The sequence below is a fragment of the Haemorhous mexicanus genome, chromosome 1 (genome assembly GCF_027477595.1).
Source record: "Haemorhous mexicanus isolate bHaeMex1 chromosome 1, bHaeMex1.pri, whole genome shotgun sequence".
NCBI lineage: Eukaryota > Metazoa > Chordata > Aves > Passeriformes > Fringillidae > Haemorhous > Haemorhous mexicanus.
Window position 1 is genome coordinate 152,936,891 of NC_082341.1, and position 22,488 is coordinate 152,959,378.

At 41.8% G+C, this 22,488-nt stretch overlaps 1 protein-coding gene across 1 annotated transcript in view; it reads right to left on the minus strand.

Annotated features, from left to right (window-relative positions):
- The window catches only part of COL22A1 (collagen type XXII alpha 1 chain), a 221,117-nt gene extending 204,196 nt beyond the window's left edge, over positions 1–16,921 (minus strand). Inside the window, exons 1-2 of the mRNA XM_059867554.1 lie at positions 16,790–16,921; positions 12,084–12,650 (exon numbers count right to left, since the gene is read on the minus strand). Coding sequence (XP_059723537.1) covers positions 12,084–12,650; positions 16,790–16,886 — 664 coding nt within the window. The 5' untranslated portion in view covers positions 16,887–16,921. The remainder of the gene's footprint in view (positions 1–12,083; positions 12,651–16,789) is intronic.
- Positions 16,922–22,488: the final 5,567 nt, after the last annotated feature.

The window sequence follows — 22,488 nt, forward strand, 5'->3', positions numbered from 1 at the left end:
CCTTTTCACTAGAGTCATGAGCTCCAACAGATCCACAGGTGTAGAAGTGGGGTTATTTCTCTGGAGTGGAAGTGGTGATTGAAGATTGTCAATAAGCTTGACTGGGGAAGGAACACTATGGCCAACATCTGCCCTCTTGCTTTTGGGGCTGGACACTGCCAAAATATATAGGGAAATATGGTGTCAGGAACTGAAAAAAAAAAAGGACATCCAGTTTCCTATTCTAGACACCAAAATGACCTTTGGTCACCAAAAGTGACCTTCCAGAGTCCCTGATCAGTGTGCTGCACCAGAGAGCACTGAGACTTTCAGGAATCTCTGGCTCTACGACTGCTCTGGATCATTTCAGTCCCCGAGAGATTGTTAGCCCTGAGCACATCCCTTTTCTAACACGATCCTTCTTATACGTGTTATGTTTATATACAAGTCAAAGTATTTGAGACAAGGCATGCTTTATTCCATCAGACAAGCCCTGCTCAACAATAACAAAAACATCTCTATATTTTCAATGCTGTGTTCAGTAGAAATGTAAAACATATCTCCACACCAGCCTCTGTGAAAAAAATTAACTAGATCCCAGCCAAAACCAGTACTCTACTGCAGAGGTGCCATTTACAGGGACACTTCTGCAAAAGGCACTCAGAGTGAATTATAATTAATAATTCATGGAGTCATAGAATGGTTTGGTTTGGAAGGAACTTAAATGATCATTCAGCTCTAAACCTGCCATGGGCAGAGACACCTTCAGCTACACCAAAGCCCTGGTCCATTGGAACTTGTTCCAGTACCTCACCACCCTCAAAATATTTCTTCCTACTATCTAATCCAGATTTAATCTATTTCAGTTTAAAGCCATTTCTGTTTTTTTCTATCAGATGATAAGAAAGATTGTTTAATTACCATAACCCATACTCAAAACTCCACTGGTTCAAAGTCAGCTTTTCAAAGCCATTCATAGCAGGATGAATTTATCACAGCAGTTCTTCCACTGGGTTTGTTCACCAGGTCCTCCAAGTGAATTTTTAGCTTGTCTCTGTGGGAAGACAACCAGGATGCAACAGCAACATGGGTTTGGTTTACATTCAAGCTGGTCTGAGTTGGCATCCTTCCCATTTTGGTGCCAGTAAAGTACAGTCTGGTTTGGGGTCTGACTTTGTTACAGTGAGAAGTGGAAAGATCATTAAGCATGAGTGGATTCACGCTTCAATTAACAACAACAACAACAAAGCTATTAGCAACAAAGATGTCTTTCAACAATAGCAATTTAAAAAGCTGTCTCTGTTACTCTTAATTGTATTGCGGTCATTATTTTTTTTTTTTTTAAGTATTTTTTCCTTGCTATAAATGAGTCAACAGACTGTAGCAGGTAATATCATGATACTGTAACTTCAAGGACCAATTTATAACAAGATTTAGGCAGAAGCCAAGATGAGGGAGAGGGAACCATTCTTCTCTCAGGAGTAGACCCTTAGGGATGAAATAAATTTGGCCGTACAATGTTTGACCCTAAACATATGGTAGTACTTGGTAACAGCTCTCTAAACTGACATTGTCTCCTTCAACTGCACAAACTCTGCAGGATCAGGGAGCTGGGTGAGAATTGCAGCACGTCCACCTCAGCTTGCAACACTGGCCTGAATATCCATCAGTAATATAAATTCCATCAGACTGAATTTACAGGCATAAGGAAACAAACATTATTGTATTCCCAGAACATGGAAGGGAAAGATTCAACTCTTTTGCTGTTGGCTGTCAGAGAGAAGAATCCAATGAGAAAGTTATATAAGCTCTCTCAAAAGGGAGTGAAAAGAAAGAGGCACTCAGAGGTCGAATCATGTCACCTGTCTCAAACAGTCATCCTCAAAGAAGATGAAATATTCTCTTGAGATGTCTGTTCCTTTCCACTGACTATCAAAAGAGCACGGACAAATAACTTTCTGGCTACTGCAGTAAGATGATATGAATCCTCCTGAAGATACCTGAATATAAAGATGCAAAATTGTTTAATTCTATTTGAGGCTTTCAGTTCTGATCCAACTTCAGTCTTCAGCTCAGGAACACCCTTTGATCTAAGCCATTAGAGTCATTTGCCACAAAGCTTTAGCACTAGTGACTAAAATTCTGCTGCACCATCCCACCTGTGTCATATTAGTGTGGCAGCCTCTGACAGAGGTGTTGCATCTTCAGTGCCAAATCAGAGAGATTTTTACAGTAGATTTAGAACTAATATGTAGATAGAACTAATAAATGCTTTCCATCTTGCTGTAAAACCCTGGAGGAACAAAGCACAGTGATTCCTATGGTAGTGTAGCAAAATGAAGTCTCACCCAGAGGTGGTGGATTGGGTTGATTGCGTGTAGTCTGAAGTAAAAATGTCCTGTATTTCATCCTCTCTAGAGCTTTACCATGTTATAACTTTATCTACCTCACTGTAAAAAAAGACTGCTACTTCAGGCTGAAAAGACACAGGTTTATTTTTCAGAGTTTATACATATAGAAACAAACATGTGTCCTATGCACATACCCAAACATATTTGCATATATGTGCATTTTATATATAAATTCCTTTGTTTCCTAGAGTACAGATGAAGTTATGGCAAAACTGACTAGTCCATAAGGAAATTAATGGAGTATGGGAATCTGATGCCCCATGACCCTGCTGTTCAACAGACAAGGACAACAAGTGAAAAAAATCACCTTATCCAAATGAGCTACCTCACTTGAAAGGGACCTTCCCTACTTCTGGCCAGGATTAGCAGCAGTACTCACAGTTCCCAAAGTATACAGCATGCCAAAAAATATTTTATGCAGAACTTAGAACTATTCTTCAGCATTTTAAAGTACACAAATACAGCAGAGCTTGCAACAATTTCTTAATTGCATTGTAAAGAACTTAATTAGCACTTTATCAAAAAAGCAGTTCTCCAAGGTGTCAGAGCACTCCCACTGCTTTTGTTTTGCATCATAAACAAGCTTACTGATTTGAAAACGAATTTGGTATTTGGGAATAACTTGTAGGCAACTTGATGGGATTGAACCACTAACCCTGCAATTTACTAACAAAAATAGCTCACCAGTTAAACCACACTGCAGCTCTACCACTGAGCAAGAAATATTCTCAACAGACTGGTACATTAGAATGCAATTCTGTTTGTTGTCTTGATTTATTTAAAGAAAAAAAAAAAGGTTGAAATTCAACAGCATTTACAAACTTCCACAGGAGAAAAGATACACCGCTTCATATTGCCAAAGGATAAAAAAGGAAATCATTCTATCACTTGAGTTTGAACTCTAGTTATATCATGAATCTCTCTGTTGCAGAGACACCATGCAAGGTTTCAAGGTTTACAGGTATCACAGAACTGTTCAACCAATGCTCCATCCCTGGAAGTGTTCAAGGCCAGGCTGGATGGAGTTCTGAGCAACCTGGTCTAGTGGGAGGTGTCCTTGTCCATGACAAAGGGATTGGAATGAGATGATCCTTTCAAACCCAGGCCATTCTGGATTTTATGATCTATCTACAGCTTCAAAATAAGCCATTAAAACTTAAATGCCCGGCTTTGCTTTGATCACAGAAATAAATAACACAGGCTTCTAAAAACAGCCCAGCTGAACACAAAACTGGAAGTAATGGCTTCATCCCAGATCTTAAAAATAGGTGGTCCTGCCCATTTTGTTCCAGGTGTTAATGTGACAGCTTAACTAGCTTTGAACAGAGTTTTGTGTTATAGTTTGTCTTATAGTTCTGTTCTGCCTGTGAAACTGTTCCAAAATAATTTCAATTATCAGGTGAAGCACTTGATTCAACACCTTGACAGGTCACAAATTTTCTGGTTAATCTATTTGAAGAGAAAACTCAGTTTTTGTGCCAAACTTTTTCCCAGGTGACACAGGCAGCCCATTACCAGCAAACACTTCATCCTTCTATGAAATCCAGTTCCTACCATGGTATCTCCAGACTCCCTCATTAGGCTGAATCACAGGATCTGCAGCTCCCATTGCAGTTACTCCTCACAAGACTTTGAAGCTGGAATTTATGGAGCCAGAAGCAAAAGAAAGTCCCCCCAGCCCTGAGAGCCCAAGCTCACCACTGCTATAGTGGGTTTACAGAAATATTCATTTTACAAGGGGCTGGGGGTTTGAGGAAACCCACTGGTTTTTAGAAGTCTAAAATCTTATTACTTTATTACATTGCATGCTCTGATGCAGATTCAAGATTTTCTATAATTTCCCATAAATTTTACCAGGTCCATCAGAAGAACTGGGAATAAATCTCCATAGCACCTCCCCAGACTTTTCCTATCCTAAAAAGAACTACATCCCCAAATCAAAGGAGAGCAGACGAAATCTTTAATTTGCAGGTGCACCTAACCACAGCAGGCAATGGTCTATGCCATTTAGAGATTGTGCTGGGAGTTAGATTTTGATGTGAATAGTCACATAAAGCATAAATATTAAGCACAAAGCAGGCTTAGAACACTAAGACTATAAGTAACTGGTGACCTTTCAGGTCAGTTTAGGGGTTGTAAGCAAAGGAGGAAGAAAGGCCTGACTGTACAAATCTGCTGAAATTTAAAGCATTTAAGATTTGTGAAGGCCACATGCCAAGGGTTTTCTCCTCCTTGCTTTGTTTTTCTTGGACAGAAAAGCCTGTAACTAAACCTAAAGCCTCAGAGGTTTCTAAGTGCCTTGCCCCAGTCTCCTGCTGAGCATCTGGCCATCTTCAGAGGTTGTTCTTTCTGCTGAGCATTCCTCAGCAGTCCCTCAGACAGAACACACCAGGAGGAACAGTGCTGCCCCAAGGATGACCTGTCTCATTTGCCCCATCATTTGGGCTCCACTGGAGCAGACAGAAAGCCTCCTTCTGACTGCAGCTGGAGAAGTATTGGGCTCCACAGCTGAATATTGAAAGTGCTGAGCATCCACAGCTCCTGCAAAATCAATGTGGGCTGCAGAAAGGGTTGAAAAACAAGATACTTCCAGCATATAAGAATATGTTCCAGCTTTTTGCCTGTTCCTATTTCTGTAGTTCTCCTTCACTTCTACATTATTTAGAAATGGCTTTCATAGTCACCACTTCCCCCCCCCCCTTTTTTTTTTTCCTCCAAGCAGCACATCACTTTTTCATAGGGCTGTGAGACCCATGCTTTTCCTGATTGCCTCAATATTTCTTTCTAAATCTGGGACTTACTTTAATCTGAGTCTTTGTCTTTACAATTATTTTTACTGTACATCAAACATTGTTCAGAGAGCTTTCTTGTCTGAAATGCAAGAAAACCTATTACAATTTAGGGAGATGTTATCATCCAGGCAGATTTTGTGATTTCAGACAAGATGTTTTTGGCAGTCCAGAGATTCACTGTTTTACATAAAGCAATTGCCTGTGGTTTATGATGCTACTATTTGCCTGTAACTGCTAAAGATAGAAGCTAGAGATAAGAAAGGCAAGTGCAAAAGGTTTAATTGATCTCATTTTATTATATTCCTCTCTTCAGAGTCCCATATTAATATTCCAAGTGGTCTGTATGAAGTTGCAGGTATGGAACAGACTTCTTTTCTCACAAACTGCATCAAAGAAAAGAAGTAAAACCATTTTCTGTCACAGACTTATTTCTAAAACTCTGAATTTTGGATGACTTTTGGATTCATATCTTTTCTCCCTCAGCAAAAAGAAGAAATCAGGCCACAGATGCTGAAATACCCTCATCACCTGAAGGCAATGTCTAAGACATTGCTTTTTCCAATGTACAAGGGAGTGAAAATAAATCAATAAATCACTCTCTGAAACTCTAACAGAGCTAACATCCATTCTGGAGGAGAAAAGCTACCCAAGTGCACAGAAATATCAAAGTGCTGCCTGGAGGCACTGACAGACAGTCTGTCTCTAAGTGAAGGTGGTGGCAGCTTGCTCATCCCTCCTACCAACAGCCCCCAGCAAGATGCTCCCAGCCAGACACAGCCTGTCTGAGGAGGAGAGCTCTGCCATCCCTCCCTGAACCAACAGGAGCTGAGGCAGCAGTAAAACAGCAACAATTATGTGTACTGGAAAGCCTGTCTAAGGAAAATGGGACAGGATCCTGAAGAGATCCATCTGCAGTGGGATATTTTTGTTAAGCAAAATGTTTATTCAAGGCAAGCAAGTTTTGCTGAAGCCTAGAAGTGGAGTTTGAATGGGAAAAACCCACCCAGAAATCCACTTTATATACAGCATAAACCAGAGCAAAGCAGATCACAAGCTCAGGTCTGCTTTGGGAGCACACGAAGGATTTTTTTGTTTTCTGAAGTCCTTAACTAAAGTTCATCAGGCTGATATGAGCTAGCACTGTACCAAAGGACACCATCCAGGTCTTCTGCTCCTATTAGCTGCTCTCACCTTGTGCCAGTTCCTCCCCTGGGACAGCATGGTGAAACGAATCTGAGTAAAAGTAATCTGGGAAAGGAAAAACATATTCATTGGCTTCCTGCTATAGTTCATGGTGGGGCCACATAGATGCATCTGCTGGCAGATGGGAGAAGGAAGTTCGGGAGAATAAGATTTCCTTTTTTAGAGTGGGGCTGGTCATAAACAGTGCTGTTGTAATTCTCAGAAAAAGCCTATTCATTTCAGAGTCCCAAGGAAAATAAAAATTTATTTAGAATCATGGAAATGTTTGGGTGGGAAAAAACCCTTAAGATCATTGGGTCCAACCATGAACCCAGCACTGCCAGGTCCACCAATAAACCATGTCCCCAAGTGTTACACCTACACATCTTTTAAATACCTCCAGGGATAGTGACTCCACCACTTCCCTGGAGAGCCTCTTCCACTGCTTGACAATCCTTTCAGTGAAGAAATTTTTCTTAACATCCAATCTAAACCTCCCCTGGTGAAACCTGAGGTTGTTTCCTTTTGTCCTCCTGCTTGTTACCTGGGAGAAGAGACAAATCCACATCTGGCTATAATGCCTTGGAATGGCTACCTAGAACAGGGGCTAGACAGAGTTAGAAAATAAAGTAAGTATTTATTAAAGGCCCCCAATAGATCTTAGAAAATAAAGTATTTATTTATTAAAGGCCTTCAATAGATACACCTTGGGCAGTGCAAAAGCCTCACAGAGACCACACCCAAGACGGACAATGGTCACAAGTTTTTCAGAGAGATATAAATTTGGTCTATTAGCTTATGAGGGGTTAATGATCCAGTTACAGCTTCAGGTAATGAAGTCATATTCCCCCAGTTTGCTTCCCCCCAGTTCACTTTTGCTGATGCTTTCGGGGTCTGAGGCTGTCCCTGGCTGTCAGGCCTGGAGGGATTGTTTTGTCTGACCAAGATGTGAAGAGAGCTTAGTAACACCCTAAATGGAGTTCAGTTATACACTAATGCAGTACAGGATCTGAAAAATAAAAAAGCTAAAAACTTAAGGCATCATCCTTTCAGGGAGTTGTAGAGGACAATAAGATTCCATCTCAGCTGCTCTCCTCCAGGCTAAACTTCCAGCTCCCTATGCCTTCACTCAAAGGACTCATGATAAAGACCCTTCACCAGCTGTGATGCCCTTCTTTGGACATGCAACATTTAAATGATGTGGAGATTACACAATGCCAGAACAGAGCTGTAGTTATGATCTGGGAGAACAATCACTTCTGCATGATCTGTGGAAAAAGTAAGGGACAACCAGCAGCCACAGCTCATCCAAAGAGTTCAAAGCTGCCTGCCAGACACCAGCTCTGGAACCATTTCTCTCTAAGCTGGTGATGACTGGTCCAAGTGGAAAATTAGATCTGAGAGTTTCAGACATTTGATTTGAAAATAAAAGGTTCTGTAAGAGAAAAAGAATATCTGAATATCTGTGGTGCACTTCCAGGAGCCAAAAGATACCAGACAGTCCCTCAACTAAATGGCAGAAGATCACCACTAAGCAAACATTTTGTCTCCTGACATCCATGAGAAGTCTTTTTTGTCTTTAGTTTCAAGTAAAGGATAAATCAGTTGGAAATTCTGTCACGGACATTTCATGCCTTCACAGGAAACTGCAATTAGCCAGCAAATGTGGTGATGAAAGGATGAGTGATCCTGTGGTCTGTGCCATGAGTGATTGCTGGAAGAAGGAGATGTTACAGAGCTTGAGAAAGGCACCAGGACAGCTGTGGGAGCGCAGCATCAAGAAGCAGCAGGACATCTCAGAGGTGACATCAGCTGGGTCACTGTCCAGCTGCAGCTTTTTAAAAAGCAGCAGTTGTTTGCTGAGCTTTGTACAGACTTCCAAAGCCATCTGAAAGTCACTAGATTTTCAGGTGACGGTCAAATTCTTGGTACCTCCACTTAATCTGGACATCTTCTTGAGCAGCAAAATGTGGAATATATCCTTAGGTGTTTATATGTTCCAGTATTTCAGTACTTTTGTGATATTTGACTGTACTGGTAAGTCTGTTAGGAACTGTCAATCAAGATATGGCAATTCAGATGCCTGTCTTTTGTCATGGTCTCTGTGCATAAGGTATTTTTAGCACTAAGGGCCAAAAAGAAACAGCTTGCTGTTCTTCTGTGAATATATCATGAACCTGGGCAAAGACAACCTCAAAAAAAGACATCTGAAGCTTTCAGACTATCCTTTTGATGGATGTTCAAGGTGTTGCTTTGAAGGCTGGAAGCCCTTCATCATCAGTAACAGAATAGGGGTGGCATAAGTCTTATATTTATGCACTTCACATACAACCCAAAGTCAACAAAGACGTGTAAAAATAGAAATATAAATGTTGTGAGTCATCTGGACATGTGACTGCTTTTGATATCTTATCACAGACCTCACTAAATCAACAGAAATCAATGGCAAACCATTGGTACCAGCTCATTATTGAAACAATTCAGACTCAATTCAGACTCATCTCCTTCTGTTTGCAAAGTATCTGAGATTCAAGTGATGACAGTCCTTTGGTCTAGTATATTTTTAAATATTCCATAGCTGCCTGTTGTTATCCCTACAACATATAAGCAGGAACTGTATTTAGGAAACATGTAGCAGCTCTGGAATTTTTAGCTGAATTTATCTCTCCTGCTTTCCTGCGAAAGCATCACCCATTCTTGCCAGCCAACTATAATCCAAAATGTAATGGAGATGTGGGGCAAAAATATCTCCTCCTGCCACAATGTCCTACTGAGCAGACATGGGGTTTTTTTTTGATTTTTTTTTTTTTAATTATGCTATGCTTACTGCCACAAGATCAAAAGAAAGCTAAAATGCTATTAATGCCCTCAATGACATCTTCTTAGCAATGAATTCAGTCAAATATAGCAAGATGGAATGACAGAGTCTACACCAGATGTCCAGGGAGACCTGAGACAAGCAATTCTGAGCAGCTGCTGGCATGAAATCCAGCATTTGCAGCACTTCACAACCCTTCCCATTTCAGTAGCAGTACCAGGGCTGGAGGACTCATCAGTGGTCAGTACAAAAAAATCTTCCTCCCATTTCCACCCTGATTCATGTGTCTCCCTGGAGCTTACACAGGATTATGTCTATTAAAACCAGAACCTGGCTGTGGCAATATATGCTTTTGTCTCAGAATGTGCACAAAATAAACAGCAGCTTGGCATGAGCCCTGGTCACGTTTTCCACCCACCCCGTGGTTTGTATGTTTGTGTCTTATGCAGAGCTGTCATTAAAACCACTGAAAGGTAACTGCAACAGCTGTTAAAAGTTTGATCTTCTAAACATGTAGAAGGCCTAGCCAGCACAGAGAACTCCTTTCCTGTCCCTACTACATTAACATGGAATTTAAAAGTGGTGCATGCACAAGAAATCACTTGGTCCTGTTCTCCATCTCCATTCTCTCACCCCCCAAAACATTTCTACCTCACACATGGAGGTAACAAAAAATTCACTGATCTCTAATAGAATATTTCTGCTGGAGGTGCTCTCATTACCTCATTCTCTGTTTCAGCAACATTTTCATGTTTTTTTAGACCTGATCTAAACATCATGCCTCTTGAAAGCTTTCTGCATGCAAATCAATAAATTAAATAAGTATGATAACACTGATTCTGCTAAAGAGCACCTTCCCTGTTTTAAATGCAGGAGGAAAAATTCAGGGAAGACTCTTGGATTGTAGGGTAACATTTAAGGGTAAAAGGGTAAAAAGTTACTGTGCAGAAGAAATTGCAGTCAGAGGTGAGAAGTGAGACTGTGAGAGAAGAGTAGCCCTTCAGACACCAGTACAGAAGGAGGCTCAGGGGATGCTCCAGGTGCCAGAGCAGAGATTCCCCTGCAGCCCCTGCACAGCCCGTGGAGCGGCAGCTGTGCCCCTGCAGCCCATGGGGGTCCATGGGGGAGCAGGGATCCACCTGCAGCCCTTGCAGGACCCCACACAGGAGCCTGAAGGAAGTTGTGACACAGCCCATGGTGGAGAAAACTCCTGGCAGGACCTGTGGACACATGGAGGGAGAAGCTGATGCCAGAGCAGAGGAAGAGTGTGAGGAGTCCTCCCCCCAGGAGGAAGGAGCAGCAGAGATGTGTGCTGAACTGAGCACAGCCCCATTTCTCACTGAGCTCAGCAGTGCAGGTAGAAGCAAGCACCTTGGGGAGTGACTGTCATCCAGGATGAAGGATGCTCCCGGTGATCCTTTGCAATAGAAGGAAAAGTGTTATGCTGGCCTGTGTGGATGGGCTCAGAAAGCCACAGACAGAAGGTATTATACACTGACAGGCAGGGAAAAGATTTTTTTGAGCAGGTGACAAATGATGTCCCAGGTACAAAGCAGGGTAAACACTTGCTTTGGAAAAGGAAAGTAACAGAATTGCAAAGGAAAATCATGGTTTTGGTGTTCAACAGCCGCAACAGGAAGTTGAGTTTGTCAAGTGTGCCAATTGGAAGGGTTCACCATTTTCTATTAGAGCCCAGTTGTGTGTATGATTACATAAGATTTTCACAGAAAAAAACCAAGCTCCTTCAGTCTGCATAGCTTACAATTATTATTCCCCATCACTTCCATTTGTATTGGGATTACACCCTCCATTACCCACTTATGTTTAGGCTAAAAAAGCAGAAACATCTTGATATTGTTGGGTAATGCCAAATAGACTCTGCCTACTTGCATTTGTCACTCTTTAAGGACCCTACATAAGTCCAGAGTTTATTTTTTACAAAGGGAAGCTCCAAAAAGCAATAACAGATCTTCACAACATCAGCTACGAGGCCTGTTCACAGTAATCACAGCACACACTGCAAAAAGCAGGATAACCAGGCAGCTTTCATGTAGCCACTAAGAACAAGAGAGTGATTTATCAGTGGTGGAAGCACAGGCTGTGTGATTGCTGCTCCTATTAAAGTGCTGGGAGACAGCAGCCACAATGCCATTCCCATCCTCTTCATCAAGGAGCTGGAAAATCAGGGTCATTTATGCAGTGCAAATCCCCCACACTTTTCTCCATTAAAAGCCATTCAAAACATCACAAATGCTTCTGCTGTGGGCAGCCAGAGCACTAGAGAACACAGCTGTCAGTAGAGTTGAGATGCTGAATGGCAGAAAAGCACAAACATCCCTTTGCTTCCTTTAGGATCATCCCCGGCAGTGCCCAGAGGGTTCTCTTCGCAGTACAGTGCAAGAAGAGGGAAAAGGGTCCCATACAAAGTAAACCAAAATCTGGGTATAAATAAGACATCACTATTCATATTCAGTAGTCCAAATTATTATAAAGTAATTGAACTATATCAGAGCCAAAAGGGAATTCATGGTTTACTGTGGAAGCTGACCTATAATTAGTACTGACTTGCCAGAAAAACCCATCACATCTCCTGTAGTAAAATCATAGAATCACAGCATCAGTGAATACTTTGTATTGGAAGGGACCTTAAAGATCACCGAATTCCAGATCCCTGCCATAAGCAGTACTCCACTGGATCAGGCTGCTTGAAGCTGGACCCAACCTGGCCTTGAACAGTGATCTCTTACAGAGTGGAACTGGGTAGAAGACATGAAAATGAAGTATAAGCATGAAAGAAAACAGTCATATCTTTTCATATCTATATGAAATTAGGATATCTAATATTCATATCTATGCTAACTGAACGTATTCTAATTCTGCAGAAAGGAAAGCTCTACTTACTCTCACAGAGACGCCTCCTCAGCTTCCCCCGAATTTTATCGATGGCGTTGTAATCAGAGACATGAAACACATGAGCAGACTTGGGCTCTGAAGCAATCTCATCAAGTTCCTCTTTTAAGGCTTCTCCAACACCCACAGCAAAAATCCTAATCCCAGCCTGATGGGCTGTAGTGGCTGGATCCAAGACAAAATCCTGGCTCCTTCCATCAGTCAAAAGGATAGCCACTTTTTTAACAGTTCGATCACTAAGTCTCCCACCAGCTTCTTTGGAAAAACTGTAGGTGGTGATGTACCTGAGAGCATCTCCAGTGTTGGTGTTGCCCCCATAATACTGAATCTGTCGTGCAGCCTCTTTGATCTCCTCACGGGTTTTGTGCTTGCCCAGGTCGAACTCTGTGCTCGGCCGATCGCTGTACCGCACCACCCCTACTCGGGTCTTGTCTGGCCCAATCTCAAAGGTCTCCACCAAATTGGACACCCACTGACGAACTTTCTCAAAATCTTCTTTTCCCACGCTGGAGGAGGCGTCCAAGAGGAAGACAAGGTCGTAGTGAACACTCTTGCAGCCTGCAAAAGAGACAGAAGACAGTGTTAAGGGAGAATGAATGCAGAGGACCAGACACCAAATCTTCCCTAGACACAGCTCCCTAGTGAGCAATTTGGAAAAGGCAGAAAACCCTCTCCCTATCCTGCAGAGGAAGAGCAGATTCCCAGCCCTTCTTCCTTGTGATTCACCTCATCAGTTTCAGGACATCTACAGAGCAGCACAGACTTGGCTTTGAAATGCAAACCCTTTCCATTCCTCTGCTTTTAACTAATTCTGCTCAATCCTTCAGCTACACCCCCTGCATGAAGATATTTTTCTCTGACTTCATCGCAGTGCCTTTGCTCAGGCAGTGCTCTGAAATGACCTGGACAGATCAAAAGCCCTGTCCTGACCTTGCCTATGCCAATCCTGACCCTGAGTAATGAAGCCTTCATGTCCACTCTTGCATTAATGTTATAAATCATTTATGCTTAGCTAGAAGCTGTTCTTTTGCCCAGCATGATATGTTGATGTAGCAGGTCTATAACAAGATTATTTCAAATTGGAGGCTTTCTGCCACTGCCTATTGACTAAAGGATGACTTACTGAATTTTGGAATGTGTTCCAAAAGGGCAGCTGCCTTGTAGGGGAAAAGTTTACTTACCCCCAAAACCATCCCTTTGCCTCCAGCCTTGATATTTGCAATGTGAGGCCTGTATAATCCAGAACAAAAAGCTATTTTATTTGCAACTTGCTTGCCCTATATCAATCCAGACTGGTTGCATATTTGTCAGACATCTGCCAAAAAAAAAAGTAGATCTCTTGGGAGATGTTTTTTAGCTGTTTCTGGATACATGCAAGTCAGGAATCCATAAAAGTGCCACTGATGCCCAAGAGTTATTAATATAACTGGACAAAATGTATATATATATGCTTATATTTATTTAAACCTGTATTATAGACCATAGAGTTTTAAGACTGAAAGCTGCTCCACAAAGTCAGCTTGGTCACAGCTGCCAACCATTGCTTCTCCAGAAGTTCTTGTCTCACAAAGTACAACTGCATGTTTGACCAGTGGTAAAATTACACATTTCCTACTGAATTCCAGCCTTTGAACCTACAGGAAGGTCACAAAATCTTCTCTCACACTCAGATTTTGACACAAATTAGCTCTGGATCTTTTTCTCATCCCAGGGTTGTCACCTTGCCCGGAATGGAAGAATTCCATAACAGCCCATGGCTCTGGAAAGGGAGGAGTGGATAGCTCTGCTGCACAGAGAGGATTTGCCTTCAGAAAAGACTAAAAAGTGTTATAAAAGAGTAGGTCAGTGCTCAAGGCATTGCATGATGACCATGAGAGTGATTGAATGGAGCGTGGCAGGTGATGAGAAATGAGCATCACCTGCTGCTGTGTTGACTTCTGTAGCAGAGCACATCCCAGCACATCCCAGCTGCTGCAGTGCCTGTGGGAATGACCTCTGCACACGGGATTGGGATCACATTGGGACCAGCCCATCCACAGGGGATCTCTTTGGAAACAACCTGTTGTTGTGGTTTAACCCCAGCTGGCAGCTAAGCACCACACAGTCCCTCACTCACTGCCCTCAGCAGGACTGGGGGGAAGAGAATTGGAAAGGTAAAAGGCAGAAAAGTCATGGGTTGAGAGAAGAAAGTTTAATTAAAATAAAATAAAATAAAATAAAATAAAATAAATAAAATAAAATAAAATAAAATAAAATAAAATAAAATAAAATAAAATAAAATAAAATAAAATAAAATAAAATAAAATAAAATAAAATAAAATAAAATAAAAAGAAGTTGTAATGAAAAGCAAAATAACAATGATATATAAATAAAACCCAAGAAAGAGGAGTGATGCAAATGAAAACAGTTGCTCACCACTGACTGAGTCACAGTCCCCAGGCAGTAGTCCCCAGCCTAGTGCCCCCCACAGCTTTACTTCTGAGCATGATAGGGTTTGGGATATCCCTTTGGTCAGTTGTGGGCAGCTGTCCCAACTTTGTCCCCTCCCAATTTCTTGTGCTCCCCAGCCTCCTGGCTGGTGGGAGGAAGAATAAAAAAGGCTTTGGCTCAGTGTGAGCTCTGCTCAGCAGTAACAAAAACACCCCTGTGTCATCCACACTGTTTCCAGCACCCATCCAAAGCACAGCCCCACAGCAGCTACTGTGAGGAAAATTGTGTCCCAGCCGAAACCGGCATGTGGGACTGTGTTCTGTGATGGCATTTTGTGAGTGGGGGAGTGCTTGTCTCTAACTCCAGAGCAAGAAAAGTCTGTCTGGGGAAACTCTCTTGAAGGCAATATGAGAGTGGAGATGATGGTTTGTGCCATTTTATGTTATGGCATGCAAGCTACATCTGTGAATATCAGCTGGGCTCTCAATTGTGGTTCTGCTTGATTTTTGGAGACTATAAAAGGTAAAAATATTAAAAGGTAAGAAAAGCTTACACTTCCCACCTTGCCTCCTTCCTAAATTCATTATTATATTAATCTATTCTGGCTGAAAGAATGTTAATTAGGTGAGACTAACTAGAGAGCAACACCCGCAAGACCTTCCTGTTACTTATTTTAATGACTCTCAGCAGGTGAGAGAACAGCAATTTCAAAACAAACAGAACAGACAGAATGAATCCTGTCTGTGTTCAAGGGCAATGAGCCTTAAAACAAGGGGGAGTTAAGGTTTAAAAAGTGATGCCTATTCAAGGCAATATTGCAGGGAGGAAAAACATGGTCTTTCAGGATCTTTTTTTTTTTTTTGGCAGTGGTGATTCTCTGCTTACAGACCTGGTGGCAGTGAGATGAAAGGCTGCAGAAATGCTCTTAGTAAATATTAATCTACATTTTCAGCGCTCTAATGTCCACTGCTGGACAAAATTGATTGTTTTCCAAGAATGACATAACAGTACTTTTTACTGGCAGAAACAATTCCATTCATGTCAAGGGAAAATGGGAGATAACTCAAAAAAGCAAAATTTCAGTTTTATAATTGCAGAAATGCTCTCCGGGAGCATGATTCAAGGAGTTGTGCTCATCTACTCATACACTGAACCAACTGTTTTGCAATATTTCCTTTAAAAATAGTTCACAAACAAGCCATAAACCCAAAATTATTTAAAGTAAGTAGAGAATGAACATATAAATGGCTTCACTATATTCTGCCTGTGACAGGACCAGAAGCAGAAAAAAAAAGTGAGATTTCACTTTGTTTGGTTCCTAAGTATTTATTTCTGGTAAACTTCACCCAAAAAAACCATAGAGAGATCACATAAGAAAGCTGTAAAGCAGCTATTCCTTAAACTGAAAAAGGCCTAAAAAAGTCTTTCCTTTCTTATAAATTACCCAAGCTCACAGAACAGCAGCTTTCCTAGAAAAAGAGATAGAAAACCTCCATCTCAAAATGGCTTTGGACTCTTATAAAAAAATTGTGTGGGTCTACAGCCATTTTTCATTTGAGGTGTGGCATCACTGATGTCAATAACTCTTCTTGCTGCCACACAAAAACCGAGTCCTTATCAAGGACCCCTGTAAGAACAGTCCCTCAGTTACACCATCCTCTAATGCACCCAGTGGCATCTGGGGGAGAGGGGTCATGAGCCCAGGCCAAAAGCTGTGCCAGAGACCATGCTAATAACCAGACAGGAGAGAAACATGGACTCCTAGAGTCATTTAGGTTGGAAATGACCTTTAAGATCATGAAGTTCAACCATTAGCCCAACATTGTCAAGTCCATCACTAAACCATGTCCCTAAGCACCACATCAACACATCCTTCAAATATCTTGGATCAAGGGAGGGTATGAACAATGCCCTGGCCCTGTTTAGCTCACAAGAAAGTCCCAGCCAGGCAGAAGATTCACCAGGTCTCATCTGACACCCACAGGAGGCGATGGAAGAAGTGATCTCCATGCCAGTCTGGGGTAGATGGAGCACATCCAGAGCAAACTGTGGTGAGCTGCTCCTCTTGCTGTGGGTAGCTGAGCTAAACTTTCCAGGTAAGTCACAGCCTTGACTCCTGAGCTTTCTCCATCCCTAAGGTCTGTTTTATGTATTTCCAGCAGTAAATAACTTGGGTTGTTTATAGATTTCCTCCTAGAACTGATGGCTTCCCATCACGGGAGAGCCCAGCAGCTCTGGGGCGTGAGGCAGCGAGCGGAGCGCGTACCTGCTCGTTGTGCCGCGGTTCTCTCCCCGCTGAGCACCAACGTGAGAAGAACCAGGAGCTGGGGCACGCGGCACCTTCCCACCACGGACGTATCCATATCTCCTTTCTCACATCAGCTCCTCTTTTCTCCGGGGTGCGAAGCTTGCTGGAAATCCAACCCGCAGCCTAGAAAGGGAAATAAAGAGCAAGTGTTATCTCACAGCAGCACCAACGGCAGTAATGATGAGAGCATGAGAGCAACGTTTTGGAGAGTCGCCTCTTCTGCCTGTCATTTTACTTGACTAGACATAAACTGCTCAGACAAAGAGGCAGGAGTTCACCTACTTTTCAAAAGCTATACTCGTTCACTGGTTCTATTCACTGTGAAGCAGCTGAATGGAAACAGGAGAGAGATTACCAGATTATTATACTTTAATTGAGCCCACTGCCAACTACACAATCAGCGCACTGGAGTGGAAACCATTCCTGACCTGGCCCTCCCACACATTCATCATTAGGAGATACACAACACAGAGCCCAGATACAAACTGCTACAAATCACACACACAACCCGTTGCCACTTCACCCATCACTGCTTTCAGTTCTGGAGCCCCAAAAATGACAAATGCTAAAAATAAACCACTGTTTCACATATGTATTTGTTGCCATCAGTCCTTCCCTGTAGGAGTAAACTCAGCAGTTTCAAAACTATTTAGCTTAAAGATGTACAAAAGCTCAGGGTTGTCTTCAGTATAGGGTCTTTGGTTTGGGTTGACTTTGAGTGGAGTCACTGAAGTCAGAAGGTATTGTAATGAGCCAGGCAAAGTGGCTGAGCTGTTAAAAGTTAAGCTGTGCTTTCTAACACCAAATCAGCACTTAAAAAAAAAATCTGTTATTGCTCTTGTTTTATTATTTTTTATTATATCATAAAGTCATTGCAGTTTGATCTACTGTTTGGACACCCAGAAGGTAGAAACCAGCTTCCACTCTGCAGCTCTCATTGCCTGAGGCATTATTTTCAAAAACTTTTTCCCATCTCCTGATTCTTTCTTTTCCTCTTTAAGGATTCTAATGCTTTCTTTTTCCATTTTCTTGGGGAAGTTGTGCCTTCTCAGTCTTTTAACATGCACGTCTGCTTCTCATTGTTGATAGCTGGGTAGAAGTCATGAAGGGGACACTGTCTGATGTAGCTCATTGCTGCAGAGTCAATTGTGCCTTCTAGGGTATTTCTTTTCAAAGCAATAAGGTTCTGTAGGAATCACAGACAGGAAGAATGGTGGCATCAGCATTTGTTCAAAACCCGTTTTGATCAGTCAGATGTTGGGCCTATCTCTACCGTGTATCTCAGCATGTTGCTCTGGTTTAGGAAATTAAAAAGGGGAAAAAACTTTATGAAGTTGTCAAGATGTCGCTATAAATCCTTATCCCCACAAAAAATACAGGCTCTTTCCAAAAGATAAAAACCAGGTTATTTTTGGAAGTCTGTATCATATGCAGACAAGGAGAAAAGCAATACATATAATAAGCCATTCACTGTTAATAAAATTTGGAAGTATCTGCCAGCAGTGGAACATAAATACAAGAAAGATTAAAAAAAAATCATATTTATTCATGTACCAACCCTAAATACCAAGGACACCATCAGGTGCTGTAGTTTACACCTCAGCCAGACGATGTCCTTACCAGACAGTGAAGTGTTCAGGTTTGAGCCAGCTGGAAAAGGCTGCAGGGTAAAAAAGGCATGAAAGTACCACTGTGCCCTACAGGAGTTAGAATTTCCTTCTGAATAAGCACGTTATTGAAATACCAATCAGGCAGCCGCCTGCAGAGGGATCAGGACAGGCATGACTTAAAATATCTGTGGGAGCCTTCAGCCCAAGGTTTCTGCTCCCCTGGATTTTTTTAGGAAACATTGTTTTTGGGTACAAGTGATGGGACAGCAGGTTCGTGGCGGCAGCAAGAGCTGGGAAACCAGATCTGCCAAGAGACATCCTGCACCTCCAGCGCCGAGCTCAAAACGTCCTTGCTCCCTATCTGGGCTTGCACGGCTGTGAAGTTTTATAAATACACTCTTAAAAACAGTCTTGGCCAGCTGCTAACCCACACAAGGCCAGGATAAAAGGAGCTGAGCACCAGCTGGTGTCAGTCAGCAGAACAACTCGGGCTCTGTGAGCAGCAGATGCAGCTTGGTGGATGGGGCTCACTGGGTACATGTGGGATTCCACCCCAGCAGAATGATTTCCTGCATGGCCAGGCCTGAGGGCTCTGTCTCTAAGGCCTCATTCATCTCCCCTCCCTGCCAAAACACTTCAAGGACTCATTTCTGCATTTTGAGTGCTGCAAGGTGTCACAGAGCAGCCATTAAGGCTAAAAATAGTGGGGAAATAAAAGCCACAAATCAAATCAGAACATCTGCTTAAAATCTATAATCATAACTTGTGGTGGCTTTAATACACATTTATGGCTCAATATTATTCTTGCATTCAGGCCAAAATATATATTTTTATCCCCTTTTATAGCACAAAGAATTGAACCAAATCTCTTAACTTGCAACTACTTTATGTACAAATATACCAGTGGCAGAAAATTGCCCCATTCACATCAACAGGGCGCATGTCATGGCAAAGACTTCACCTCTGAAGTCTTCAGGGGTGTTATAAGAAAGGTTGGAAATAAAATATTTTTAGCTATGGGTTTTCCAACTTGTTTCTTTCCCACCTCAGTCAGCCACTTTGAGACTGAGCCCAGTTTGAAATTGCAGCAGCTGATTTCCCTTTTCAGGAGAAAAGGTCAAAAAGGAGCCAAAATTGAGACAGTTTAGTTTTCAGAGTGATCCAATACAAAGAAATTCTCTATATTTAACCCTATTTCCAAATGGCCAACATGGATTTTTTTTTTTAATTAATCTTATTTTTAGTTCAGCCTATCATGTCGGAATAATTTTGCTCAAAGAGGCCTAAGTCAATGTACATAATTTAAAAATATCTCCCATTTTCTTTTTATTTCACAAACATCCCTTTGGGATTCCCTTGTGATGCATTAAGGGATATTGCAAAAAGAACTGACAAATCCTATCACGTCCAAGTTTATTACTGAACTGTGGACTCTGTGTCTGTCTTTTTAATAGTTTAATGGGAAAAAAAGAAGTGAATACTTCTGGCTACATGCAAACATGATGTGGGAATGGCATCCTGGCTGGGAAGTCGGTGAATGTTAGAGTGAGCTCTCTACACCCAAAATACAAGCACAGCATAAAGCTATTCATACCATCTCACAGCTGAACAAACAATATGCAAAAGATAGGCATGAGTTCTATATAACTTTCAACTTCAGAAAGGCTTTTTGGGGGGGTTAGTGTAGAGTTTTAGGTCAGTTGGAATCCATGGTAAGGTCTCTCTAGTTTTGAACAATAGGTAAATAATCTTTAGGGAATGCAGGGCAAAAACCATAAATTAAAAAAAAAGAGCCAAAGGAGAACTTGGATTTCTCATCTCAACACTGCAATTCAGAAAACAAGGATAAAAAATGTTTTTGTCCAAAATGAGAAGCAAAATTGTTTATTTAGGAGTGGCATCTCAAAAAAAAATGAAAGAAACAGAGGGGGGCAGACACAGAGAATGTGGCAGAGAAGAAAACTTCATGGCACTTCTAGGAGAAGCAATTTGCACTGGCTCTGGATATACCCAATCTCAGCCTCTCCAAACACTGCTCTTCTGTCCTGGCTTGAAAGACGTCACAAACAGCAAAACCCATGTGAGTTAGAGATGGAACAATGCAGAACAATTTCTCTGATCTCCTTCATTCTTCAGAGGAGTGATTCAGCCACAAATATTCATAAAACATAACAAAATAAAGCTGGAGTCACAGTAAGATGAGCATTTCAGGAGTGTGATTTAATAAAACTTTTTTCTATCTCATGTGAGCAAAAGTTCAAAGACCCTACAGGGACAGAACAAAGACCACTGAATCAAAGCTAAATGTTAAAAGCATGCCCAGTTATGTACTTTAGACTCCTCATTAAAATATTCGAGCTCTTGCTTGCATTTTACTAAATTATACCGCTGAATTGTTTGTCTTACTGTTAAATTCAAGGGGGGCTGATTCTATTATTGTGCTTGATTTCATCCATTCGTCTGCTGCCACTGAACATCACCATATGCCATATAAATGTTGTAACTATGCTGGCATTCATAATGTGATTTTAAATGTCTTTGGTATGCTCCTCTGAAGAAGAGGTTAGCTGGGGGTGAAAAAGACAGTGTCCAATTATACAGCTTTTCACACACACACAAAAAAGAAAAACAAATATAAAACCCAGCACACTAATACATCTGACATCTTAGTAGAGTCAGCTTGTTGATTGTGCTTCTTCCAACTACTGAACTAAGCAATTTAATTATCTAAATTATTGCTGATATGAGCAGGAAGCCAACTGTATAAAAGAGAGATGGGACTTTCTTCCCTGCTGATCATCCCATGGGTCATATATCTTTGTTCGATGATTTTTAAAGAAATTATCTGATGGCATTTCTGGAAGATGTGCATCTTCCCAGACCTGATCCAAAGCCAACTGCAGTTAATGAAAAGAGGGACATTGATTTCAGTGGACATTGTTTAAAAACCCATGTGAATAATAGGGCAGAAAATTCTCTGCTAACACCAGAGCTATTCCTGAGGTACTTTGCTCAACTACAACTGAGCCAAAGTCTGCTGAAATCAAGGATGAGAGTGTAAGCAGACCCACAGTATGCTGGATGAAGGCATTCATGCATCCTGCTAGCAAAAAACTCTTCAACATCCGCTCTGAGGGGGTGGGACATTTCTTCTCTTCATTTGCAATGATAGAATCACAGAATTGTTTGGCTTGGAAAGGACCTTCAAGATGATCTCGTTCCAACCCCTGCCATGTGCAGGGACACCTTCCACTTGACCAGGATGCTCAGAGCCCCATCCAGCCTGGCCTTGAACACTTCCAGGGATGGGGCATCCACAGCTTCTCTGGGCTATATCACATTTTAAAAGCAACTTCTATCCCAATCCCTAAAAAACTGATCAGATGCAGAGTGATGGTTAACATGAGTGTGAGCCAAAGCAGTTTTTCAGCTTTATGGGAGATGAAATAGGGCAGTGGGAAAGATCAGCAGACCATTCCACCCATCGATTTGTTTGCCTTTGCTGAACTCTATTAATGCCCTGAGGTACCTGGTGCTGGAGCTGCCCAGGCCCATGAATGATTAATATTGCTGCAATTGGAAATGTTTGATTGTGCGAGAAATAAAGTACATACTGATCATTTAGGAGGGGAAAAATAATACATGGCTGTTCCCTAAGGGATAGGTACCTGTCCAGGAGACAAAACAAAACAGGAGTTGAGTGGAAAAAATCCTAAAAAGGAGCATAGCCAAGAGTCCTAGAGGGCCATGAAGCACACTCCAAGGATTAACTCAACATGAGCATTTCCTAATTTGCAGCCTGAGAAATGTTCCCTAAACCTCTGTGGTGCTGCACGTGCACACACAAGGAACCCTGAGGGGAGGTCAGAATTAGAATACAGCTACTCTTGACTCCTTAACCTATGCTTGGATCAGGCATTCCACAAATTGACCCCTCATAAATGCATTTACCACAGACGCTTTAAAACAAGCCCTTACTGGTTGCCTGCCAAATCCCTGCTATTCTAAAACATCCTCACTGCTGGAAGAGGACTTTGCAGTGTATTT